This window comes from Canis lupus, chromosome 9 (genome assembly GCF_011100685.1).
Source record: "Canis lupus familiaris isolate Mischka breed German Shepherd chromosome 9, alternate assembly UU_Cfam_GSD_1.0, whole genome shotgun sequence".
Classification (NCBI taxonomy): domain Eukaryota; kingdom Metazoa; phylum Chordata; class Mammalia; order Carnivora; family Canidae; genus Canis; species Canis lupus.
In genome coordinates, this window is record NC_049230.1 from 42,860,379 (window position 1) to 42,885,771 (window position 25,393).

The 25,393-nt window shown below is 52.7% G+C and overlaps 3 protein-coding genes across 16 annotated transcripts in view; 1 reads left to right on the forward strand and 2 right to left on the reverse strand.

The window, feature by feature from the left end:
• Positions 1 to 7,569, forward strand: part of SUPT6H (SPT6 homolog, histone chaperone and transcription elongation factor) — a 36,987-nt gene extending 29,418 nt beyond the window's left edge. For both annotated transcript variants that reach the window (XM_038548256.1, XM_038548255.1), the window contains exons 28-37: positions 38 to 178; positions 1,435 to 1,630; positions 2,035 to 2,273; positions 2,856 to 2,969; positions 3,140 to 3,264; positions 5,173 to 5,285; positions 5,561 to 5,638; positions 5,735 to 5,901; positions 6,276 to 6,463; positions 6,765 to 7,569. In XM_038548256.1, the coding sequence (XP_038404184.1) occupies positions 38 to 178; positions 1,435 to 1,630; positions 2,035 to 2,273; positions 2,856 to 2,969; positions 3,140 to 3,264; positions 5,173 to 5,285; positions 5,561 to 5,638; positions 5,735 to 5,901; positions 6,276 to 6,463; positions 6,765 to 6,951 (1,548 nt within the window). In that variant the 3' untranslated portion in view covers positions 6,952 to 7,569. The remainder of the gene's footprint in view (positions 1 to 37; positions 179 to 1,434; positions 1,631 to 2,034; positions 2,274 to 2,855; positions 2,970 to 3,139; positions 3,265 to 5,172; positions 5,286 to 5,560; positions 5,639 to 5,734; positions 5,902 to 6,275; positions 6,464 to 6,764) is intronic.
• Positions 7,570 to 8,540: 971 nt separating this feature from the next.
• On the reverse strand, positions 8,541 to 16,764 carry PROCA1 (protein interacting with cyclin A1). Of its 8 annotated transcripts, XM_038548260.1 has the most exons (6): positions 15,692 to 15,886; positions 15,023 to 15,078; positions 12,109 to 12,279; positions 10,126 to 10,261; positions 9,684 to 9,842; positions 8,541 to 9,587 (listed from the first exon to the last, which is right to left on the reverse strand). In XM_038548260.1, the coding sequence occupies exons 3-6, from the start codon at positions 12,233 to 12,235 to the stop codon at positions 8,918 to 8,920; spliced, it is 1,092 nt and encodes a 363-aa protein (XP_038404188.1). In that variant the 5' UTR covers positions 12,236 to 12,279; positions 15,023 to 15,078; positions 15,692 to 15,886; the 3' UTR covers positions 8,541 to 8,917. The 8 variants fall into 8 exon arrangements, with proteins under 8 accessions (XP_038404188.1, XP_038404185.1, XP_038404187.1 ...); XM_038548257.1 differs by lacking the exons at positions 15,023 to 15,078; positions 15,692 to 15,886 and adding an exon at positions 16,356 to 16,761 and having other exon boundaries at positions 12,109 to 12,195; XM_038548259.1 differs by lacking the exons at positions 15,023 to 15,078; positions 15,692 to 15,886 and adding an exon at positions 16,356 to 16,759.
• A 4,554-nt stretch (positions 16,765 to 21,318) lies between these two features.
• Positions 21,319 to 25,393, reverse strand: RAB34 (RAB34, member RAS oncogene family). Of its 6 annotated transcripts, none has more exons than XM_038548267.1 (11): positions 25,063 to 25,378; positions 24,173 to 24,238; positions 23,855 to 23,946; positions 23,061 to 23,126; positions 22,857 to 22,958; positions 22,678 to 22,742; positions 22,515 to 22,566; positions 22,243 to 22,324; positions 22,060 to 22,150; positions 21,820 to 21,927; positions 21,319 to 21,738 (listed from the first exon to the last, which is right to left on the reverse strand). In XM_038548267.1, exons 1-11 carry the CDS (start codon positions 25,252 to 25,254, stop codon positions 21,671 to 21,673), a joined length of 984 nt encoding a protein of 327 aa, XP_038404195.1. In that variant the 5' UTR covers positions 25,255 to 25,378; the 3' UTR covers positions 21,319 to 21,670. The 6 variants fall into 6 exon arrangements, with proteins under 6 accessions (XP_038404195.1, XP_038404198.1, XP_038404199.1 ...); XM_038548270.1 differs by having other exon boundaries at positions 24,173 to 24,385; positions 25,063 to 25,199; XM_038548271.1 differs by having other exon boundaries at positions 24,173 to 24,385; positions 25,027 to 25,151.

Here is a 25,393-nt window from a genome sequence, read left to right on the forward strand (position 1 = left end):
CCTAATGACCAAGCTCCTATTCTGATGCACTTTTTAGGTCTGGAACCACTTTGACAGCGGTTCATGCCCAGGCCAGGCCATTGGTGTCAAAACACGGCTAGACAATGGTGTCACCGGCTTCATCCCCACCAAGTTCCTCAGTGACAAAGTGGTAAAGCGGCCGGAGGAGCGAGTGAAGGTAGATGAATGACCAGGCTAAGGCATCTAGTGCAACTTACAGTTGTCCAAATTGTGCTTTCCGGAACTTTGGGCTATGCCCCCCTAGAAGTGAAAGCTCTGTTCCCAGTGCCTGCTGGTAGAGGGAGAGTGTCAGGAGGATTTATAACTAGTTGAAAGAAGCCAGGGTGAGAAGCATGTGAATGAGTAGCAGCTTTTGTTCACTGTCTTTGTGAAAGTTCATTGGGTTGCCAAGCCCTTCAGGAGAGGGCTCTCTCTTCCTGTGTGGGAAGCTGTGCTTTAGACTGCAGGCAGGAAGCAGGACCCAGCCTTACATGCTGTGAAACAAAGGCTAAGGTCTCTTTCTGTTCTATATTCTTCTGCCAACTGCCATTTATTCACCCAGTAGATACCAGCACTTGACATTACATATGCTGTCTCTAGTCTCACAACATGGTAGGGAAAGAAATATTACCTTCCTTTTTCAGGCAAATTTGACCGCCTTTTCGGGGATCACCCAGTTAGTTGATGACATGGCTGGTACCAGATCTGCCAAATTCTCTCGTTCTAAGTGTCATGAACCCCTAAGAACTGTAGAGTTAGGAAGATTGGAGAAAGACCCTTCTAAAAAAGAAGCTAGAGGGATTTTTTTTTTTTTTTTTTTTTTTTAAGATTTCATCCATTCATGAGAAACAGAGAGAAAGAGAGGCAGAGACACAGGCAGACGGAGAAGCAGGCTCCATGCAGGGAGCCCGACATGGGACTCGATCTGGGGTCTCCAGGATCAGGCCCTGGGCCAAAGGCAGGCGCTAAACCGCTGAGCCACCCAGGCTGCCCTAGGGGGATTTTTTAAAGGAGAGCCATGCAATGCAATGGGCTTGTGCCACTGTTTAGATAGAAAGGCTCAAGTCAGAGGGAAAGAACAGAAAGCACTTATTTGCCTCCTCTCCAAAAAGGGCAGCCAGACTTTGATTGCACCCCAGGAACAGTAATTAGGTAACTTTATGGGAGAAGGGAATAGTGCCAGTGGCAGAGTAGATCCCAGGAAGCTCCTGTTTGGTTTTCCTGCCTAGAGTAAGAGGCATCTGTGCCGACCATGGCCCGTAGTCTGCAGACCAGACTCCACACTGAACTCCTAATCTGCTACTTGCTAGCTGGCTAGCTTTGGGCAAATCACTCTCCATCTTTTGGCCTAGACTTTGGTTTTCTCACATGTAAAATGGGGCATCGGGCTAGATCATCTTTGTCCCTTCCAGCTCAAATGTTCTGTGGATCTAGGTGGGAATGACCGTTCACTGCCGCATCATGAAGATTGACATTGAGAAGTTTAGTGCCGATCTCACCTGCCGAACCTCAGACCTCATGGACAGGAACAATGAGTGGAAACTGCCCAAGGACACCTACTATGACTTTGATGCCGAAGCAGCGGACCACAAGCAGGAGGAGGACATGAAACGGAAGCAGCAGCGGACCAGTGAGTGTGGCCTCCACCACACTTCTGCAGCCCGGGTCTTGGCAGCCCGCTCTCTGCACTATGCACTTGCTGATGGCTGTACCTCGGGGCGGGGGGAGTGAGTGCTCAGCTTTGAGGTGCTCAGGCCCAGAAACATCGTGGCTGGAGTCAGTGGCCAGGCTGGAAGCCAGGGTCTTTGTGGGTCACGTGTTCTTTGGTAATGCACTATGACTCTTAGAGCTTCATTCTCTCAGCACCTTAGAAAGCCAGGTTCACACATCCTTCACCTCAGAGAACCCAGGTCTGGAGAAGGTGAAAGAGTCTCAGAATTTGATAGCGGGTCAGAAGTGAAGCCACAAGTTGTCCTGCCGTTGTGGGGTCTCAGTCCCCTCACCCAGTGTGTACTCCTTTCCTGCCCTCCTCAGCATACATCAAGCGAGTGATCGCACACCCGTCCTTCCATAATATAAACTTCAAGCAAGCAGAAAAGATGATGGAGACCATGGACCAGGGTGACGTGATCATCCGCCCAAGCAGTAAGGGTGAAAATCACCTGACTGTGACCTGGAAGGTCAGCGATGGCATCTACCAACATGTGGATGTACGGGAAGAGGGCAAAGAAAATGCCTTCAGCCTGGGGGCCACACTGTGGATCAACAGCGAGGTGAGAGCTGGCTCCTGCCCGCTCCCCATCACCTCTCCTTCTCTTGGAAACAAGCCATTTCTGGCTACTCTGAGCTGATATAGTGGCTTATGTGCATTATATGTAGTTTAGCTGCACAGAGCAGTGGAACAGGAGGTTGATTGTGAAATGAGTCATTTGATAACACTTTTGTATGTTTTGCTCCTTTCTCTGTGTTCTCCAGATTTTAAAATAGACTACCTTGAGAGCATCAGCAGAGAAATAGAAGAAAATATACATGTAGAAGCACGTGGTTGTGTACACATACGCACACACGTTTCTCATTTTTGTTTTCAGTAGAGAAAAAATTGGGGAAGCTCTCTTGTTCCCAAGTGGCAGGGTAGAATCAAAGTTATGGTTTAAAGAATTTTGTGCCTTGTAAGCTCATAAATCTGGGCATGACTCAAACAGATAATAACTTGAGGGGTCTTTGCAGTGAAGTGAGGCTACAGCAGGGCTGGGAAGTCCATGTCCTCCTCTAGATCCTCTTTTGAGTGGATTGGATGAAGGGCCAGGAGTTTCAGCTCGGAATGTGACACACGGGGCCTTACCATCTCCCCACAGGAATTTGAAGACTTGGATGAGATTGTTGCTCGCTACGTCCAGCCCATGGCATCCTTTGCCCGGGACCTTCTGAACCACAAATATTATCAGGACTGCAGTGGTGGTGACCGTAAGGTGAGCCCAGGGCTCTTCCAGGCATGACCTTTCCCAATGACTTCAGGATATGATTTCCCTTCAGTGTAGGGGATGTTCATCTGGTGAAGGAAGTGTACCTCATGTATGTACCAGACATTGTGTACCAAGCATGCTGCTATCCCAACCTCTCCCCCTCGTTCTACCCCCAGAAATTAGAGGAGCTGCTCATCAAAACTAAGAAGGAGAAGCCCACCTTCATCCCTTATTTCATCTGTGCCTGCAAGGAACTGCCCGGCAAGTTCCTACTGGGATACCAGCCCCGGGGTAAACCCAGGTGAGCACTGGTGCTGAGAAGGTGCTGCCACTGGGGTCCGCAGATAGTCTAGCAGGGGAGTTAGAGACATCTGGAGCAGTATTCTCTCTCTGGTTCTGCTTAACTGTCTTTTGCCTTTTATCTGTTTAGACCAGCAGTGGAGGTTGGAGCTGGGGAGAGAGGGTGATGATTTAGAGGCAGAAGGGAAAGATTTGGTAAAAAAGATACTTTCCTCAGCCCTGTGAGAAAAAGTTTTTCCTTTGCGTCTTCTGTCTCCCAAGGAGTAATGGAAATCACCTGCCCCTGTCCACCTGACTAGCAAAGGTGGGGACCAGGACACAACTCTTTTTACTCTCCACTTCACCCTTGCCAGGGCGAGTCAGCACATGATGGCTCACTGTCACTGTTGTGTGCCAGATAACTTGTGCCTGTTCCGAAGGGGTGGGTGAGAAGAGCTTTTCTTCTTCCTACCATCGAATCCCCCTCTGCTCCCTTTTGTGTGTGACTGACAGGCTGGCCTTCCTAGATATTCCTTTGTCTGGGTCCCTTTAGAGCTCACTCTGAATTAGACAAAGTCCCATTTTTTCTAGATTTGCTTTCTTGTCTGTTACTCAGGCTGATCATTCTTCCAGCCTTCTCTATGCCCCCATCCTTCCTTCAGCCCCTTGGCCAAGGCCAGTGCATTTCTGCTCTTGTCTCTATACTACTTGCACATGATAAATAGTATAGATTATTAGTAGGGACTCAGTGGCTAGGTGACAGGAAGCTCTAGACTCCAAACTCTACACCATCTTGGGCATATGTAGAGTATTGTTTCTGAGAAACCATTTCTGACTCACCATCACGCTTCCAGAGGATGACAGCCAGGGCTCTTGGCTGGACACTGTCCCATGAGGAATAGTTGAACAAACAAGTGACTTTTTTTTTTTTTTTAATTTTTATTTATTTATGATAGTCACACAGAGAGAGAGGCAGAGACATAAGCAGAAGGAGAAGCAGGCTCCATGCGGGCTCCATGCAGGCTCCATGCACCAGGAGCCCGATGTGGGACTCGATCCCGGGTCTCCAGGATCGCGCCCTGGGCCAAAGGCAGGCGCTAAACCGCTGCGCCACCCAGGGATCCCACAAGTGACCTTTAAACAAGGGAATAGAGGCAACATGATAACTTTCCGTGGGAAGGTGTGCAGACTCCTTGTGTTGCAGAATTGACGATACTTCAGTGTCATTAGGTTTAGGAAGCAGGGTTCAACTTTATAAATGAGAACTTTATATTTGTCATCGTCTGTGGGTAAATGACAGTTATCCTTAAGTCAGCAGAACCCTATTGAGGCATTGTGCTAAGTGCTTCCCATGCACCATCTTCAGGTATTTCTTACACTCAATTCTAAAGGTTTAAGTGTCATTTCTCTCATTTTTCAAATGAAACGGAGACCCAGGTTTAGTAACTTCATATAAAGTCATCTAAGTGGCAAGTGACAGAGCCACAACTGGAACTAGAACTGGTCTGAACCCAGAACCCATCCTCTTATGTACTCCCTACACTACAGTGTTGAGTAAGGTCAGACTAACCACCTTAACAGGGGTGCTTCCAGACTCCCGGTCTTGGGAATTGTTTTTGGTACCCTGGCCCCTCCAACCCTGACACTGCGACCTCACTCTTACCCTCACCTGCAGTGTGCTGCCATCATTCTGCAGCCCAGGATGGTGGCCCAGCCCCCAGCAGGCCTTCCTCTGGCAGCCTGTACACCAAGCTCCTGGCCTTACCTGTGCTCACCTCAGAGTGCGGCCTCCTTTGACAGGGTCAGGGATCTTTCATCTCTCCTTTCCCCCAGCACCCAGTGTGGCTCCTTCACAGGGTGATCTGTTCTGGCCGCTTCTCAGGGCTGGCCCCAAGTGGTATCTGACACATGTCTCCTTCCAAAATCCCAGGATAGAATATGTAACAGTGACTCCAGAAGGATTCCGGTACCGGGGCCAAATCTTCCCTACTGTGAATGGACTTTTCAGATGGTTTAAGGATCACTACCAGGATCCTGTACCAGGTGAGTTCTGCTCTGAGCTCTGGGGTGTGCTTAGGACACATAGGCCCTGAATCAAGGTGATCACTTGCCATCTGTGGAAGGGATGAGGCATGGTCTCTCACCACAGCTGTCTCACTTCTGCTCCAGCCTCTTGGCATCAAGGAAGTCCTCCATCTACTCTGCCGATGCAGCTTCCCTTCTCTCCACCCACCTCGGGACCTCCTCCAGCCCCCTACATTGTGAAACCAGAAATAAGTTTCTGAACAGACAGAACTAACTTTGACCATTTCCTATAGGCATCACTCCTAGTAGCAGCAGCAGGACACGGACACCTGCTTCTATCAATGCCACACCAGCCAACATCAACCTTGCAGGTAAGGAACCCATGTCTGTGACTGGGAGCTGGAGGGATGGTGCTAAAAGGACTTTGACCTCTAACATGCCCATCCTCCACCTCTCTGTGCTTACAGATCTGACACGGGCTGTGAATGCCCTGCCCCAGAACATGACCTCGCAGATGTTCAGTGCCATTGCAGCTGTGACAGGTCAAGGACAGAACCCTAATGCCACCCCAGCCCAGTGGGCCTCCAGCCAGTATGGCTATGGCGGCAGTGGAGGAGGCAGCAGCGCTTACCACGTACGTGGCTTGGGGGCAAGGCTCTCTGCGGACGGTAAAGAAGACTGAAACAGAACCATCATCCTTTACTGACCCATGACCATAGACTGGCCTCTGGCAGTGTCCACCACAGTGCCCATATGTACAGATGGGGCTCACAGCCTTAGGAACTGTGTCTGACCCATAGCCCTTTTTTTCAGGCCCACTTGAGGGTAAAGGGAGTAAGAGAAGGTCTGATTTTTCCATAGTCCTTTGCGATCTTTGGGACCTTCAAGCAATCAGGGCTGGTGGGCTCCATTGTTGTGCCAGGTCCCATCCTGCTGGCCTCTCTCTACTGCTTAGGACTGCACATGCTCAAGAGACCCACCCCCATTTAACTGTTCACCTTTCTCCAGGTGTTCCCAACGCCAGCCCAGCAGCCAGTGGCCACACCACTAATGACCCCCAGCTACTCCTACACAACCCCCAGCCAGCCCATCACCACACCACAGTACCACCAACTACAGGCCAGCACCACCCCACAGTCTGCCCAGGCCCAGCCCCAGCCCTCCTCCAGCTCTCGGCAACGGCAGCAGCAGCCAAAGTAAGTATATAGTTGGTGACAGAGAAGGTTATTAGGGGCAGGTGTTGTCAAGAGGCCAACAGGCTCAGCATAGGCAGGACCCTGGACCTTGTGAGGGCCGTGACCCCAGTGATAGCCCAGGATGACTGCTTTCTAGAAGACAGAAAAGGGCAATGTGGCAGCTTACCACGACTGCTACTGCTACCCAAAACTAGGAAGTCCATTTCTGTAAGGATGGATGATCAGCAGTGTTTGGTGAGATACCAGATACTCTGGTGAGCTGCAGAGTATCCTGATCTCAGGCCCCTTCTTCCTCTCCCAGGTCCAACAGCCACGCGGCCATCGACTGGGGGAAGATGGCAGAGCAGTGGCTACAGGAGAAGGAAGCAGAGCGGCGGAAACAGAAGCAGCGGCTGACACCTCGGCCCTCTCCCAGCCCCATGATCGAAAGCACCCCCATGTCCATTGCTGGCGATGCCACCCCACTCCTGGATGAGATGGATCGGTAGGGGGCCTGCTCCTAGGACTCTAGTTACCTCTGAGGCTGGGAGAGGCCCAGCCGCCCACTGCCTCACTCCCTGCCCCTCCTTTTCTGTCCATAAAGTGACGTGAATTGACGTTCTCTTTGGTGGTCAGCCTGGATGGGTGACAAGCTGGATGGCCTTGGGAATTTGAGCTCAGTGTACGCTAGGTGACAATTCTTCCACTCCAGGCCCTCACCGACCACCTATCCTGGGACCAGGCTGGGAGGGGAGTGTGGCAGGGAGGAAGAAGAGGAAGACGAGAATGAGAGTGGAACAGTTTTGTATTCTACTCCCTACAAGCCATTTTTGAGCTTCTGCCCTCATCTGACTCTGGGCTGTGACCCCGGGGCACCAAGCTCAGCACATGAGTCTCCCCCAACTCTTGTGGGGAGAGGAATGCTATTTATTCAGTTTGGGGCAGGAGGGAGAAGAGGGAAAGTATTTCTGACCCTGATGCCGACAGCTCTGGTGGCTAGCAAAGCAAAATTGCAGGGGACAAAGGGGAGCAGTGCTAACCTGCCCAGCCCCCACCTGGCCGCCTTCACCCACCTGCTGCTGCCTCCGCTTCCTGCCTGTCATTTGAATAAACAGTGTTTCTACAGAGCACTTGGCAAAGCCTCTCTCTCCAACACTCCAGCTTTTGAAGGGTGGCTTTCAAAGCAGTGTGTGTGGAGCTCTCAGGGCTCCCTCTGACTCCTTCCAGGCCATCAAAGAGGCAGTGACTCAGAACAGCAAGCAGCTTCTGAATCTGACTACCTGGGGCCACATCCCTGCTCTGCCTCCGAGCCCTGTGCCTGTTGTCTCTGAGCCAGCCATCTTCTCTGTAAAGTGGAGTGATAATCTGCCTCATCAGGGCAGCCGGTAGGATTGAGAGAGGACATGTGAGCGCTCCGCCCAGGGCCTGGGACCTCATGAGGCCCCAGTACCCATTAGCTGTTGTTACTGCATTCACAGGTGGCTGTCCCATCCACTGTGCCCACTAGCCGCTTCTGGCGCAGTGAAGAAGGGCTGCAAGTAAATTTTGGTTTCTCAGTTTGAGCCCCTGCACCTCTTTCCCCACTCATTGCCAGCCAAGGCTTGATCTGTGATAGCTCTACATGAGGATGTCTGCCCCAGGATGGGCCCCAGGCTTGCCCTGGAAAAGAAAGTGCCAGGCTGCTACAGGGGAGGCTGGCCTCCCTCTTATCAGCTTGGGACCAGCCAGCTCCCTTGGCCCTAGCCCCTGCTCCTGGCCCCACTGCCTGTGTGTATTCCAAACTCCTGGTCTCCCCTGTTTCTTCAGAAGGGCCTGGTCTCAAAGCTTTGTGAGTTTGTGCTAAATGAGGCTTTCCTCCTCCCTCTCCTCTGCTTTGGGGCTCAGCAGAGAAATCACTGCTGCCCAAACTCCGTGAGCTTCCCATCTTGACTTCATTACATCATTCAAGATCTCTTTGGCTGTTGGCAAGAGTTGGGAGGGAAGAGCCGGTCTTCTGTCAGGGACACAGCAGCCAGGAAGACCATGTTCCCTTTGGTGCCACCAGCATCTTCCTAAGGGCCACTTAGAAGAGGGAAAGGCCAGGCACAGTGGCACAGAGTGGGTTAAAAGGTTCAATTTATTAGGGGTATCACTGCAGACAGCACTGCCTATCCCCGAGTGGATTTCACAGACCAGTCTCCCAAAAGATGGGGAGCCTCCTTCCCACCCCATCCAGATGTGCTCTGCCCTGAGCCTAGAATGTTACAGAGAAACAGGCTGTGCCCCGCCTCTGCCCTCCCTTCTGTTCCCATGGACTCCGTCCTGAGGAACAAATTACTCTTCCAAAACCCCAGTAGCCCCTGGCCCCTTGACTCCTGCTGTGCCCAGAACCCACCCCCTCCCCTGGGAAGGGACAGGTTGGAGGGAGAGAGAACAGCAGCAGGGGGTCAGCTACAGGCTTGATCGCATTTATTCTTCACCCTGGATGCCCTGGCCTCAACTGAGATTGGGATTTGATGCTGGGGGAGATTTCCTCTTGACCTTCTTGACTGGTGAGGCCCTTGCCCCAGGTTTCTTAGTCTGGATGGTGTTCTTCTCTCTCTTCCTGGGGGACGAAGACTCCAAGATATCCTCGCTAGAGGGCTCCTCCCGCCTGGGGTCATTGTAACTGTCCTCACTCTCCAGGTCTCCCCGGCTATCTGGGCTGGACTCTGACATCCTGGTCAACTCTCTCGGGCTTACTGACCGGCTCAGGTCTGGAGGTGAAGATTCCGATTTAACTGGGCTTTTCTTCTTAATCAACTTGCCCTTCTTGACTTTTTTCTTCGGCTTTGGCTTCTCATCTGTATCCTCTTCCTTGTCTTTCTCTTTCTCTTTTTTCTTCTTTACCTTCTTGATCACCTTGTGGCCCTGGGACTTCCCTGTGGGGCTCTCAGAGCGCCAGATAGTGATGGGAGCTGCTGAATCCGGGGTACTTGTGATTGTGCCCATAACTGGGTCAGCGGGTGTGGTGGTGGTGGTGGCCGGCCCCACCTGGGTCGGAATGGGGGGCTTGCTTTCTTCTTCCTCCTCCTCCTCCTCCTCTTCATTCAGATTATCTGCCCCACAGTCATGGTGGATGGGATGGTGGATCACGGCCACAGAGACAGGCCTATAGCTTTTGCACCTGGGAGGGAGGGGGGGACAGGGAAAGAGAAGATTGACAGAGAGTGGGGGGGCCAGTGCCCCTTAGTGCCGCCCTTGTCAGCCTGCCAGCACTCACCAGCCATACCAGAACCGTTCCACACACTCCTCCTCTGGGATGAGCTCAAAGCAAGGGGACTGGATGATGTTGAAACATGTTGAGCCCTCATCTCGGGAGCAGGCTGGGCCCACATCTCGGGAGCTGCTGCTATTTGTCTTCTCTGAGCAGTCCTTCAGCCTGCCACACAGAGGACTCAGCCTGGCTCCCAGGCCTCCATGACTCCCCCACACACACCAGGGTCCCAGAGTCAGAAGGACAGCTGGCTTCTACCATGCTCAGTCCAGGCTGCCAAGAGAACCCTCCTCCCCCTGGCTTTGGGGCAGAGCCAGGTCTATGAAGCAGAAACTGGGCTGGCAGTGCCAGGTCAAAGCTGAAGGGGGAACCGTGGGGAAATTGTGGGCCTTGCTCTGCCCAGGAGTGTCTCTCGGGCTGTGCGTCCCCCAAGGAGGAGGGCCCTTACCTAGAATCACAGTCGCAGTGGCTGACAGAGTGCAGGTGCAGGTTGTGGTGACCATAGTCAGAGGTGAAGGGGTGGATAATGTGCCCAGTGCACTGCTTGTGTTTCCAGCAGCACCTGTCTGGGTCCTTGAATTCACCTGAGAGGGCAGGAGTCTGGGTCATGCAGGGATGGCAACAGCAGTACACCTCTGGGTCTCCCCTCCCATAGCTCAATCTATCTTCACCAGACCCCTCTGCCACCCCCACCCCTACCTTCCCTGGCACCTTTCTGCTTCTGAGTGGTAACCACCCAGTAGGAACTCAGCACTCCCCTTGCCCCTCAGGCCCCCTGCACAAATCCTCCAACCAGACTCTCAGGAAAATGTATCAGCAAGTTTCCCTTGCTCCCCTCTGATGCCTGCCTATCATGCTGGGGAACTCCGCAGGCTGCCTGGGTAGGGGAAGGCCCTCAGGCCAAGCAGACCATGGAGCCACATGGCAGAGAGGAGCACCACTTCAGAGTTCCTAGCCTGCCCTGCACCACCAGGAAGCCCCCATCCCTAGCCCTCAGCCTCAGGATCACTCCAGCCCCCAGACTTGCTGTGGCCTGGAGGCTCAAGCCTGGGGGAGAGATTTGGTCTGTCTCCTCAGCTTCTCCTGACTCTAGTGCTTGCTTTCCCTCTTCTTCGCCAAGCCCCTCCCCTCCCTTCTGACACCTTCTTCACTTTCTCACCTCTCTCCTGTTCTCCATGCTCACTCTTCTCTACTCCGTACTCATGGCCTCCTTCCCCATCCCATCTCCTTAGAGCCACAGACTTGAACAACCCGACCCCAGCCTGAGCCCTTCCATCCCTTGTATGCAGCAAGTTCCCTTTCCCAGGACACAGTTGAGAAGCTGCTGGGGGTAAGGATTTGGGATTTGGGGGAAGCCCTGGAGCGAGCCTTCACCTCGTTTGTTCAGGTGAACATAAGCCCTGGACACACTGGACACTCAGCCTCTACCCCCTCCATCTCTAGTCTACCAATGGCTCTCCCTCGGGCCACCGCATGAAGTGACTTCCATGTGCCTAAGGTCTCACATACTAGGACAGAGAGAGCAAGGCACCTTCTTGCAGTTCCTCCCCCCTCCCCTGGACTCCAGTTCTACCCACCCCTGGAGGAAGTAGTGGGTTGGCACTGATAAACTCCAGGACAGCCTGGTAGGGGGTGCAGCAGCTGGCTTACTCCCTCAGGCCAGGAGGACTGAGCCTTTATCCAGCCTCTACAAGGGTGGACCTGGGACAAGACGTCACACCGGCCCCCAGCCAGGAGTTACCAGGTTAGGCGTGTGTTAGTCCAAGTGGCCTTAAAAGTACTTGAGAGATGGCACAGCAGCTTGGTAAGAGCTTTGCCCCACATTTCTCCTTCCTTCCTTTTCCCCCACCAGGCTGTGAGGGTCCCAGGTGCCCCATATGCCCCTGTCCCATTTGGTGGCCTCCATTTTTGCTTCTCCTATGCTCCTTTTCCATTCTGGGGGGAATAAGGCATGTGAGGCTGGACCTTGGACCACCGCCACCACCACCTTCTTCAGCACTGAACTAGGGACAGGGGGCAGTATAGTGTCAAGTGCCCTGAACTTGTAGTCAGACAGGCCTGAGTACAAGTCCCAGCTCTGTCACTAGCTGGATGTCCCAGGGCAGATTACTTCTCTGCACCTTCATTTCCTTATCCACAAAATGGGGATGGTGGTAATACCTATTTTGCAGAATTGTTGAAAGGACTCAGTTCACATATGCCAAAGAAATTTGTGCACCATAAAGTGCTACAAAACACAGGGGTGACTTATGGCCTCCAGAGAAAGGGCCTTCCCCGCCTGGCAGGGGTATGGGATGGGGTGGGGCTGGAGCAGCTGGGGTCCCCCCTTTCGGGACCAAACACTTCACTCCCTCCTGCCTGCCACCAGGTATTAGTTTTCCCAAATGAGAGGTGGTGGGGAACCCTGGGGCCAGAGATTCCCTGGACCCACCTTCAGAGGAGAAGGTAGATGCATCCGTGCTAGACGCCACGCCAGCCAGCAGATGTCCTCTCTCCCAGCTGGGTAACCTGTTTACATCTGAGAGAGTAGAGTGGCAGTGGCAGCAGCCCCTCCCCATGCCATTCACTCATCACAGACTTCCTGAGAAGCCCCACCTGTACCCTGGAGATGCAAATTAAAAAAACGATCCAACACGCCCCCTTCTCAAGGAGCTGAGGGATGGGGTGAGGAGGGGGACTCCAGAGGATGAGCAGTTCAGGCAAAGAAGTGGGGGGGAGGAAGGCCTGTGGGAGTTAGAACAAGGGCATCTACCAAGGAGTGCAACAGTGCTAGGGGATGAGGAGAGGTGATGAGGAAGGCTTCTTGGAAGAAGCGTAACAGGAGCAGAATGTGAAGTAATGAATAGGAGTAAGCCAGAGCCTAGGCAAGGAGGGACAATTGCAGGAATTCCTGGGGCATGTGGAAGCTGGTCAGAGGGTGTTCCTGAGCTGGATAGGGCAACAGTTCCATCAGCAGCCACAGGGCAGAGTCTGCCGCTTGCCCTTACTTCCCACAGCTAGCTTTGTCCTTTGGGGCATCAGAGCTGAGTCCTGCTCCTTTTTTTTTTTTTTTTAATTTTTATTTATTTATGATAGTCACACAGAGAGAGAGAGAGGGGCAGAGACATAGGCAGAGGGAGAAGCAGGCTCCATGCACTGGGAGCTCGACGTGGGATTCGATCCCGGGTCTCCAAGATCGCGCCCTGGGCCAAAGGTAGGCGCCAAACCGCTGCGCCACCCAGGGATCCCATGAGTCCTGCTCCTTAAGCTGACTGCTTGGGGGATCCCTGGGTGGCGCAGCAGTTTAGCGCCTGCCTTTGGCCCAGGGCGCGATCCTGGAGACCCGGGATCGAGTCCCACGTCGGGCTCCCGGTGCATGGAGCCTGCTTCTCCCTCTGCCTATGTCTCTGCCTCTCTCTCTCTCTCTGTGACTATCATAAATAAATAAAAATTAAAAAAAAAAAAAAAAGCTGACTGCTTGGGGGACTTCAGTGGCACTTGGTCATCTTTCTACAGGTCCCTGGTCAGCTCTTTCTATTTTCCACAACACAGTAAGTACCCAAAATTTATGGAATGAATGAATGAATGAATGAATGAATGAATGAATGAATGAATGAATAACTTCCAGCACCTTCCTGGAAACTCCTACCCTGCTGCTGTTCCTTTCAGATCATTGTACCAGCATTGCCTGAGGCTGCTCCCCCGCTCATCGACTCTCCCCCAGCCTGGAGAAGTATCCCTCCACCTTTCTCCTGCCCAAAGCCCCTGAATCCTAGGTCCCAGTCAGAATTTTTACCTTCTCCTTCTTTACTGTTTTTTTTTTTTCCCTACAAGCAATGACTATCTTTAAACAAAATACTCTATGAACCCTGCTTCTCCCTCTACCACTGCATATCCCACCTCGCTTCCTTTTCAATCCAGGTTTATTCACTTGTTCATTTAACAGACATAATTGATTAGCTTCACCAGGCACCAGTGGAGGAGGCCAAGTCCCTACCTTCAGTTAGCTCAGAGTCTCCACCTCTCTTCTCTGCCAGCCACATACATCATGGCAGCTACTGGGCCTTTCTATCAAAAAAGCCCAGGCAAAGGCCACCAACAATTTCCTTTTTATTTATGTATTTATTTATTTAAGCTTTTATTTTTTTAAAGTAATCTCTATGCCTGATGTGAGACTCAAACTCATAACCCCAAGATCAAGAGCCCCCTGCTCTACTGACTGCAGCAGCCAGGCACCCACCCCCTCAACAATTTCCTAATAACTAAACCCAGTGGCCTTCTTTCTTCTCTTGACACTGTTGACCAATTGATCTCTTTTCTTCTGCAAACTGTTCTTCTGACCCCCATGACTGACCTCTCTCAACTCCTCTGTCTTCCTTCTCTGAGTGGCTATTTAGTTCTTTCCTGACTTCTTTGCAGTTTCCTTTTCCTCTGCTGTACCCCTTAAATTGGTAATTACCAGGGTTCTGTTTGACCTCCTTCTCAAAGACTCTACAGACTTCTCTTGGATAATGTCATCCACTTACATGGTTTCAACATCCATCAAAAAAATGACATAAATCAGGGCCTCCAGTTCAGACTGCTTTCCTGAGCACAGAATCAATATTCTCTAGGACATTTGCAAAACATCTTAGACCAGCACATCATACACAAATCTATCTTCTCCCTGCCCTCCAGGAGCCATCTCCTTTTATCTCTTTCATTTCAGAAAGGAATGGACACCTTGGCTAGAAATCTAGGGATGGTTCTTTCCTTCACTTCTACACCCAGTTGATGACGAAGTCTTACCATGCCTACCTGCCCCCCACATCTGCCTCTAACTTGGTTCAGAACTTCATTATTCCTAAGACAACTCAAGAACCTCCAGCCTAATCTCCCTGCCTTCTGTTTTACTACCCGCATGCAGACAATGCAGCTAAATTGAGTTTTCCAACCAATCCACCACGTTCCTCCTGTTTAATAGCCTTCCACTACCTTCAGGATGAGGTGCAAACTCCCTATCATGACATAACTGACCCCCCAGGACCCAGCCCTGGTTCCTTCCTCAGTTGTTAAGTTTTTCTCACTCATCTTTCCTCCTACCCCTCTCTTCTCCATTTTTTCTCTCCTGCCTCTCACTCCCCAGAAATACCTGTTTATCTTGGAAAGAACAACACTCTCTCTCCAAGCAGAATTGGTCACACATGTCTTGTGTCCTTTTACCCTGCCATGGTACTTTATGCACTTACTCTAGGGCAACTTGAGAACAGGCCCATATTTTATCTGCCTCTGTATCTGCAAGTTCTGGGACATGAAAAGTGTCCCATAAATGTCGGTTGATTGAATAAATACATGAGTAGAATAGAAAAAACCCTATTGGAACCAACCATAAAGAAGCCACAGCACTGGAGATTCTGTCCAGGGTTCAACACTGAGGACTTTTCTAGAAAAGGAGAAGTGGCCCAGGATAAGCATCTTTCCAAAGTTAGGCACTGTGCTGGGCTTTTATTTATTTATTTTTTTTAAGATTTATTTATGAGAGAGAGAGAGAGAGAGGCAGAGACACAGGAGGAGGGAGAAGCAGGCTCCATGTCGGGAGCCCGATGTGGGACTCGATCCCGAGACTCGATCCCAGGACTCCAGGACCGACGTCCCGGGCCAAAGGCAGGCACCAAACCGCTGAGCCACCCAGGGATCCCCCTGTGCTGGGCTTTTAAAATATGCCTTGGATCTGAAATCCTCACCACAATCCCTTCTATCGGTGGGGGACTCAGAGAGTCAGGATAAGAAAGTTGTCCAAAGACACAAGTTAATAAATGGATCAAAACTCTGCCAAGGGGTGGGACTTGGTAACTTCAGGTAGGAGGAAGACAACCTGCTCTCTAATTTCACAGATAGGAGAGCTCCTACTTAGGAGCAGCAGCAATTGTGGCCAGACACAGGGCAGACTTCATAATGAAATGAGTAGAGGGACGGCTTGAAAGGAAGAGGGAGGCTTATGGTGGTATTCTTGGTGGGGCATTCAACCAGGTGCAGGGGCCTAACTCAAAACTCACAGGTGATGCTCATTTGTACAGAATCCTCCCAGTCCTGCGGGCTGAGGCGCTCCCCCCGCCCTTGTGGCACAGGTGGTGGGGTTCCAGGTTGGGCACCAAAGCAGCTGAATGGGGGAGGAAGGGAGAGGGGGAAGGGAGAAAGGAAGGGAAGCAGGGAGAAAGAGGGAGCTAGACAGCGCAGTGTGCACTGTCTTCTGGGAAATACCGCCCTGGCCCCGCCAAATCTGACAGTAATTGTGATGTCACGCGTGGAACCTCCAGACTCCTTCCTCCTCTGAGATTCAATGGAACCGCCCGGCCCAACCTGGCGACTGGGTGGGCGCTGGACCAGGCGCTCTGGCCAGGCCCCGCACTTCTTAGGCAGCGGCCAGGGCTCCGACTGCAACAAGGCAACGCCTCCCACTCCTACTAGCTCGGGGCCGGCCGCTCTGGCTCCAGCAGGACCGCCCGGCCGACCCCGCAGGCACTCTCCAGGGCTCAGGACCCCAGTCCTCAATCATTGGCCCACGGCTCGGCGTGAGCCCGCCCCTAGGCCCTAACTCCGCCCCGGCCCAGCCCCGACCCCGCCTCCTTCGCCAGGCTCTACCCTGTTCTAAACCCTCCTTGAGTGCCACGCCCCTAGACCGAAACCCACCCCCAAACTCCTGCCCCGCCCCCTGCTCACCAGTGCTGCTCTCAGCCCAGAGGGTGGCATTGTCCTCAGTCTTTTCCTTAGTCCACCTTTCGATCGTCAGTGTCGTCCTGACCCACATCGCTCCCAGCCCAGTTCTCTCTCTACAAGACTTCCTCGCGGAAGTCCAATCCTGAACCTCAGCTTGGCCGAGCCAGCCGTAAACCTCAATGTCAGCCTCGCCCCGATCCAGCCCTTAACTCCGCCCCATGCTTCCCAATCTCTCCCTCCACCCTCCCCTTGCTCTGCGTTGTTTTAGCCCAAACCTAAGCTTCAGCCGCGCTCTTCATCCGGGGCCTCCCACCTCCTTCCCGCCCCTCTTCGTCCCACCTGGAACCTTAGTACCGCCTCTTTCTCTCGGGCCTAAACCTTAGCTCGGCCGCTCAGGCCCAGCCCCCTCAGTCCCATCCCTAGCTCCTCTCCAGGCCCCGCTCTTAGTCCTACCCCCGGACCTTAGCCCCGCCCCCACCCCGTTCTTAGCCCCGCCCCAGCCATTCTCTCCACCTCAAGCTTCCGCAGCAATCCAGCCCCTCCCAAGCCCTCGGAACCCAGCGGCTGCCGGGGAGCCCCGCCCGCCCGCAGCCCCCACCCCCACCCCCGCCCCCACCTCCCTCACCCTCCCCCCGGCGTCTCCGACCGAAGCGGCTCGGGAGCCTGGCTGGGGCCGGCTCGCTGGCGTGCGCGCGCGCTTTTCCTCGTGCCCCCAGGCCTCTCCGCAGGAGCCCAAGGCCCAGTTCTCAAGATGAGGACTTGAAGTCGGCTCCCAGCCCCTCGGGGCACCCATCCCCAGGGCCCCTTCTCAGCGTTCCCTCCCAACCCCCACAGGCGCCGTCCCAGAGACGATACTGCCCAGTAAAGATGTCAGCATAGGACCAAGGTCTTGCTTACTCTTCCCCAAGACAGTTATTAAAATGATTAAGGAAAAAAATAAATTAATTAATAATAAATAAATAAATAAATAAATAAATAAATATGATTAAGGTTTCTGAGCTCTTCCTATGTATGTCAGTGCTTCATCTTATTTCATTCTCACAACACCATGTGTCTCCATAGGTTTGCTTGTGACGGGGAGCAGGGCCGTTGGCATTCATAGTAACTTACTACACACACCCGCCCACCCTTAAAATATAGCATATACACTACACATACAACAGTCACACACGTGGACTGATGCAATATGCACACATGCCCATTCCCCTCACAGAGAGGGCCCAGAAAACCGAACCACATCCCTGATCCCCAGGCGGGGTACAGCACAAACATTCCACAGCAGCTCTGTGGTTCAGGTTTGTCACACACGTGCATACACACACCGAGTCACAGATTCTGTGCAACAGGAGGGGTGAGGAGCAGCACAGTCCTGTGAGGGAAGAGACATGGAAAAAACAGTCCCAGGGAGTGTGAAAAAGTATTACAGCCATACCACCCACACTCCACACATCACACTCCTCAAATTGTCTTGGCACCAGGCTCCTAAACCAGGATATGTCTCAACAGATGGAAAAAAGAGGAAAGGATGATGTTTAAACTCTGTTTTCTCCAGTCATCAAGGGCCTCTCCTGCTGCTGCTACTCTGCATGATCCCAGCCTTCACCCTCCTCCAGACCCAGGAGGCTGAGTGGCTACTGCCGCTACCCAGACTCCTCTCCTCACCTTAGCTCTAGACAATTCCAGGAATTGCAGGGAAGAAGCCAGGAGAGAGGAATCTGCAGGAAAGCCAACCCTTCCAGGACAGAGTGGCTGGGTGAGAATGGTACCAGGCGCCTGGGAGCCCGGATCCGTGGGGTTTTTTTGTTGTTGTTGTTGTTTCTTAAAGATTTTATTTATTTTTTCCCGAGAGACACAGAAAGAGAGAGAGGCAGAGACACAGACAGAGGGAGAAGCAGGCTCCCTGCAGGAAGCCCGACATGGACTCAATCTAGGATCTTGGATCACACCCTGAGCCGAAGGCAGATGCTCAGCCACTGAGCCACGCAGGAGTCCCTCGGATCTGTGTTCTAATTTCAGCCCCTCCGAGGCCTCTCAGGATGACACCAGGCCACATGGGTCCCAGCATTGTTGCCTCAGATGTCTGAGATGCTTCCACCCAATCTATAACTCTGGATCAAATGTCAACAATGGGGGGCACCCCTGGGGGCGCTCAGTGGTTGAGCTTCTTTCTGCCTTTGGCTCGGGTCCTGATCCCAGGGTCCTGGGATCAAGTCCCGCATCAAGTTCCTCACATGGAGCCTGCTCCTTTTGCCTATGTTTCTGCCTCTCTCTTAGTGTCTCTCATGAATAAATAAATAAAATCTTTTATTTTTTTTTTAATTTTTATTTATTTATGATAGTCACAGAGAGAGAGAGAGGCAGAGACACAGGCAGAGGGAGAAGCAGGCTCCATGAACTGGGAGCCCGATGTGGGATTCGATCCTGGGTCTCCAGGATCGCGCCCTGCGCCAAAGGCAGGCGCCAAACCGCTGCGCCACCCAGAGATCCCAAAATCTTTTTTAAAAAATGTCAAAAATGAGCCAGGTTCTTTACCACTCTTCCCTCCAATTAGTTACAATAGTTAAGGTTTTTGAGCTCTTCTTGTGTATGTTGGTGCTTTACCTTATTTCATCCATGAAACCTCATCAGTGTTATTAGCCTGGTTTTACAGATGGAGAAACTGAGGAACAGAGGATAAGTGATTTCCCTGGGAGTCTGAGAGCTCTTTCCTTTGGTTCCTTATCCCCAACTGTGTCCTCCTACTTGGTGCTTATTCCCATATTTCTACCACTGGATAATTGTTTTCTTTTTTTCACCCCATTTCTGCTTTCCCTTTGAAAAATACTTCTCTTTGGGGCACCTGGATGGGTCATTTGAGCGTCTGACTCCTGATTTCAGCTCAGGTCATGATCCTGGGGTCCTGGGATCAAGCCCCACATTGGGCTTCCTGCTCAGTGCAGAGTCTGCTTCTACCTCTCCCTCTGCCTCTCCTCCTGGCCTTTCCCCCTGCTTGCACAATCACTCTCTTGCTCTCTAGAATAAATGGGTAAATCTTTGGAAAAAATAATGAATTAAAAATAGTATTTCTCCCAGGGGAACATAGTGAGAAGTGATTGAGGATAAACAGTGAGGACTCAAATGGGGGACTTCCTGATTCAGAGCATATTTTTTTCTTTTTGCAGAGGGAAAAAAAATATGCTGGTGTTTTTTTCCTTCCTTTTTCCTTTTTCTTTAAGATTTTATTTATTTATTCATGAGAGACACAGAGAGAGAGAGAGAGGCAGAGACACAGGCAGAGGGAGAGGCAGGTTCCACGCAGGGAGCCCGATGCAGAACTCGATCCCAAGACTCCAGAATCACGCCCTGAGCCAAAGGCAGGCGATCCCAAGACTCCAGAATCACGCCCTGAGCCAAAGGCAGGCGATCCCAAGACTCCAGAATCACGCCCTGAGCCAAAGGCAGGCGCTAAACTGCTGAGCCACCCAGGGATCCCAATCCTTTTTCCTTTTTATTTTATTTTATTTTAAGATTTTGTTTATTTATTCATAGAGACACAGAGAGAGAATGGCAGAGATACAGGCAGAGGGAGAAGCAGTCTCCCTACAGGAAGCCTGACGGCGGACTCAATCCTGGATCTCCAGGATCACACCCCAGGCTGCAGGTGGCGCCAAACTGCTGCGCCATCGGGGCTGCCCTCCTTTTTCCCTTTTTTTTTTTTTTTTTTTCTTTCTTTTTCCTTTTTAAAGTAAGTTCTGGGGGCAGCCCAGGTGGCTCAGTGGTTGGGCATCTGCCTTTGGCCCAGGGCGTGATCCTGGAGACCCGTGATTGAGTCCCACATCAGGCTCCCTGCATGGAGCCTGCTTCTCCCTCTGTCTGTGTCTCTGTGTGTGTGTGTGTGTATGTGTGTCTCTCATGAATAAATAAAAATTTTTTAAAAATACTATAAAAAAATAAAGCAAGTTCTGGGCCTAACGTAGGGTTTATTTTTTTTAAGATTATTTATTTATTCATAGACACACACACACACACACACAGAAAGAGAGAAAGAGAGAGGCAGAGACACAGGCAGAGGGAGAAGCAGGCACCATGCAGGGAGCCTGATGTGGGACTCGATCCAGGGTCTCCAGGATCACGCCCGAGGCGCTAAACCGCTGTGCCACTGGGGCTGCCCCTAACGTAGGGTTTAAACTCACAGCCCTGAGATAAAGAATCAGATGTTCTACTGAGTGAGCCAGCCAAACACCCCTATGCTGTTTTGTTTATTTTATTTTATTTTTTTTATTTATTTTTTTTTTTTTTAAATTTTTTTTATTTATTTATGATAGTCACAGAGAGAGAGAGGCAGAGACATAGGCAGAGGGAGAAGCAGGCTCCATGCACCGGGAGCCTGACGTGGGATTCGATCCCGGGTCTCCAGGATCGTGCCCTGGGCCAAAGGCAGGCACTAAACCACTGCGCCACCCAAGGATCCCTGTTTTGTTTATTTTAATCATGTTTTAAAATGTAAAAGGATGCAACTCATAAATTTATGTTTATATTATTAATAATGTTAGATATACATTAGATAGTACATCTTCTGAGTAAGAGCCAAGCCCATACCCGCGCTGGGCCTTCTGGTCAACCCAAAGAGCATTCAAAACCTCCATCACTTCTTACAGTGTTCCCCTCAGAGAAGTTTTTTTTTTTTTTTAAGGGAAGGCAGAATCGGTGAAAAAAAGAAAACAATTATCCAGTGGTAGAAATATGTGAATAAGCACCACGTAGGAGGACACAGTTGGGGATAAGGAACCAAAGGAAAGAGCTCTCAAAGCCAACCACTGAGAGTCCAGGACACCCCTCCAAAATGTGGTTCCTGAGCTCTCAGCCTGTCTGGGCCCAGGGGTCAGATATGGCCAGAATCCAGCAGGAAGCTCCATTCCCAAGACAGCCACACAGCCCTGCTAATTCCACATCCCTCATCCCCAACAAAGGACTCTAGTCCCCAAACTGCTAATAATAGAAATTTTAATGCATAAGGCACAGTGTGAGGCTGGGATCATTAAGCATCCTCATACTCAAAAGGGCCCAGCAGGCTAAGCAAAAGCAGCAGGGATTACCTCCCCACTGCTGGGCACCCTGGAGAGCCCCTGGAGGAGGGGGAACATCCAGTCTTTGGCATGGTGCCTGGGGCAGGAAGCGACTAGCATGGTCCCCGCTACCCCTCCAGGGGTACTGCCACCAACAGGCAGCTCTTTGGTCTGGAAAAACAATCAGTGCAAATGTCCAGGGTCGAAGTCTAGGGGAGTCAAGGTGGCACAGTGCCCCAGGGCTGGGCAGGCTCTGGACAGTCCCCTTACCGCTCACGGGCAACACGTGGGCTTCTTCTTGCGAGCAGTTAGATAGAGGTTACTGTCATCACTATGGATGCCTAAAAAAGGGTAGAAAATATGTGAAGCAAGGATTAGACGTTCCCCATGCTCTCTGCCACCCTCACCAGGCAGGCACTCACGGACAACATCTCCGATGCGCCGGGCCCCCGATTTCTCCAGCTCAGCCAGCACCGTGGCCTCAAAGGTCAGTGCTGCCACACGGAAGAAGAATTCCCGGACATTTTCACCTGACACATGGAGCAGACAGGTGCTCAGGGGCTGTTCCAGGCCTTGAGTCATGGGGCACAGCTAAAGGTATAGGAATGAGAGGCCAGGTAGACAAGAGTGCCACAGCAGAAGACCTGAAACCTCTGCCTCACCAGTGAGAGAAGAGACAGCCCAGTACTCAGCCTTCATCTCTTGGGCCACCTTGAGGGCATCCTTCTCCATCAGCAGGTACTGAGCAGGAGTCTAAGGGAAGGTCAGAGTCAGATGGCAAGTGGGGGTAGGGAGTCCCCTCACCAAGTTGGAAGCCCCACGTCCACCCCCACTGACACACTCACACTCAGGTCCTTCTTGGAACCCACAAGGAAGAGAAGCACACTGGAAGGGTCATTCTCCTTGAGTGCATCAGCCAGCCATTGTCTGCCAGAGAAGGGAGACAACCAAGGATAAGTGAGCTGGAGAGGCTCCTCTCGCTGACACTCATATGCCCATTACTCTCTCTCTGGTCTTCAATGCATTCTTCCCCTTCCCTACTAATGCCCCTGACCACCCCTCTTTTCTGACCCCTCTCTTCCTAGAGCCCCCATTATAGTCCAGCATCCCCACATACTTGGTATGTTCCAGGGAGGCCACATCATTCAGGTTGAAGACAATGATGATGGCTGGAAAAGTGGCAAAAACAGCTGACATTACTGGCTCATTTCCCAAATCTCCCCAACCCTAGATTAGAGACCAGGAACACCCACTTGCCCCACTTGCACCTCAGCTCTTACCTTGAGCTCCTCGGTAATAGGTTGACGCAATGCATTTGAACCTCTCCTGTCCAGCAGTATCCCAGCTGGGAGAAAGGAAGGGGTAGGGTAAAGCACAGGTATGTGGGTGTGTGGGGGGTGGGGAGGGGGGTATGGCACTGGGGCAAGGAAGGGCAGGAAGGTATGGAGGAAGTACTCACAGCTGCAGACTAAAGGGAATGCCCAACACCTCAAATCGTTCCATCTCAAAGTCCACTCCAATGGTGGCCTTGTAATTCTTATCAAAAGTATCTTTGCAGAACCTGAGGGAACACCAGATGCTCTGGCCCTGAGCCTGGCCCACCTGGCTAGGTCTGGCTGAACCCTGGCCAGCCCAATCCAGCTCAACCAGAGCACCTTCTTACCTATTAATGAGACAAGTCTTCCCCACTGACAGGTCCCCCACCACAATGACTTTGGAGATCTTAAATCTGCAGGACACAAAAGTAGGCAGGAGGAGTGAGTGCTATCTCTTGCAACCCAGGAGTCTCAATGTTCCCTACGGAGTCTATAAAGTTAGCTGTACCCTGGCTGAGGTTACCATAGACATGAGGCCTCCCAGGCAACTTGCCTGGACACATATGCTTGCAGAAGAGTGTTCTGTGTTTCAACATCAGAGAGACATAAATCTGAATCCCAGTTCTTACATTCGCTATCTGTGTGACTTAGGACAAGTTACTCAGCCTCTCTGAGCCTCAGTATCAACATTTACTAAGCGGAGATTTACTATATATTCTATTGGACTGTTATGAAGGTTCAAATGAGATAGATGTCCTATATTCTGAGACATACTGCCCCTTCACTCCCCACACATACATTTTAACATCTCTGAAATCAGGATACATCTTAAATTGAGCCCCCAGGGCTCAAATGAATGGTATGTGGGAAGCTGAGCTGACAATCACCCTCTCTGGTTGGACACTTTCTCTGTGTCAGGAAGTGAACTGCCACCTCTCTACCCCACTCCATTTCATAGGATTCAACACAACCTTGCTGGGAAGAAAAGAGAGAACAAACGGGTATAAAAAAAGGGGGGGGGGGGTAATAATCATATAGCTAGTAGAGGCTGAAATGGAGCCTCTAGGGGTTTGTGTGTACCCTAGCTTGGACTACAGGGCTTCCGGGGACTTCCTTTCTTTGCTAAAGGTGTCTAACTCACCCCACGGTGCCTGTCCGGTGCTCCTGGCATGCGCAGGTGACGCGGGGGTGGAAGTCTTTGTGCACGTGCAAAGCGGCCTCCTTCCTCAGGCACTTAGAGCGATAGAAGAGAATGGGACTCATCCACTCCTGGCGCACGTCCCGCAGCCAAGCTGCCCTGGGCGGGGCGGGGCGGGGGGGGGGGGCACGGGGACCACCCAGAAGCAGCAGGCCTAGCTGGGGCGCAGGGCTGGGCCCTAGCCTCTAACTGATCTGGTGCCGCCTCCTCCCCGCCCACACCCCACCGCAGCCAGAAGCCCGACGTGGCCCTGGCGCCTACCTGGGGCAGCTCCGCCAGGACGCGGTCCCTCCGCACCGGCGCCAGAATGTTCATCTCGCCTGCGACCTTGCGGGGAGCCCCGAGAAGGCGCGGGGGCCTGATCCACCCCAGCGACCCGGGCCCGCGGAGACCCGACAATCACCCGCGACCGGGGTGTCCCGACTATAACTCTGGGCCACGGGGAGCCTACGGGAGCCCGCGGCCTCGGGGACGCTACGACCACAGCGGGCCACGGGGATGAGACAATCATCCGGGGCCGGGGCGAACCTACAATCACCCGGGCCCGGGGCGTCCCGACGACGACTCGGGGGCGGGGAGACTCAGCCGCAGCCAAATGGGGGCGGGAAATCCCGTCCGGGGGGGGCCGGGCCCGCGCAGACCCCACAATAACCCGGGGCCGGATAGTTCCTACAATGACTCGGGGCCGCGGGGACCCGACGACAACTCGAGGTTGAGGCGGCCCTACCATAACACAGCTGCCCGGGGGCGCAGAGCGGCCCGCCGCACGGGGTCAGTGTGGGCAGGGGTGGCGCTGCAAGGCCCGCGGGCTGCTGGAGGAGGGGGCCAGGGGCCCAGTCCGCTGCAGGGCCCGGCGTCCCACTCCGCTCTCCCTCCGCGAGCGCAGTAACATGATCCCCGGAAATTCCTGGAGAAGGGCCGCCCCCTGCCCCTCTCCCGGCAGCTCCTGGCCTCGCAGCCTGTCCCAGCCTCCCCCTCTTCTCCTCCCCACTGCGCTGCCCCAGCTCTGGGTACCCTGCCAGACGCCTCACCGGCACCAGGACCGCCTCCACCCAGGCTGGAACCTGCCCAGATCCAAGTCCCCCCACCTCCCCCACGGCCGTTCTCCCCTGTACCTCTGGGCGGGGCTGCGGCTCCAAGGGGACCCTTACCCAGTCAAATTGGTGATGGACAATCGGTGATCGCTGCGCAGTATCTGGCTGGGCTAGGAACAGGCGGGGAGGGGAAAGGAGGAGAGACGGGGCCCAAGGAGAGGCGGCGCTTCCCTCCTCAACTCCAGGCCCAGGACGTGACTCATAGTCTGCCCCCGCTCGCCTGGGATGGAGTGGGATGGGGGAAAGCATACAGGGGATACCGGGGGCAGAACGGGGTGCCTACCGAGGAAAGAGACGTCCAAAGTCCCGAGTCTGTCTCCTTCAATGGAGGGTAAAGAAGAGCTAGGTGATCCTGGAACTCCTCCCTTTAGGTAGGTCACCGCTCTGG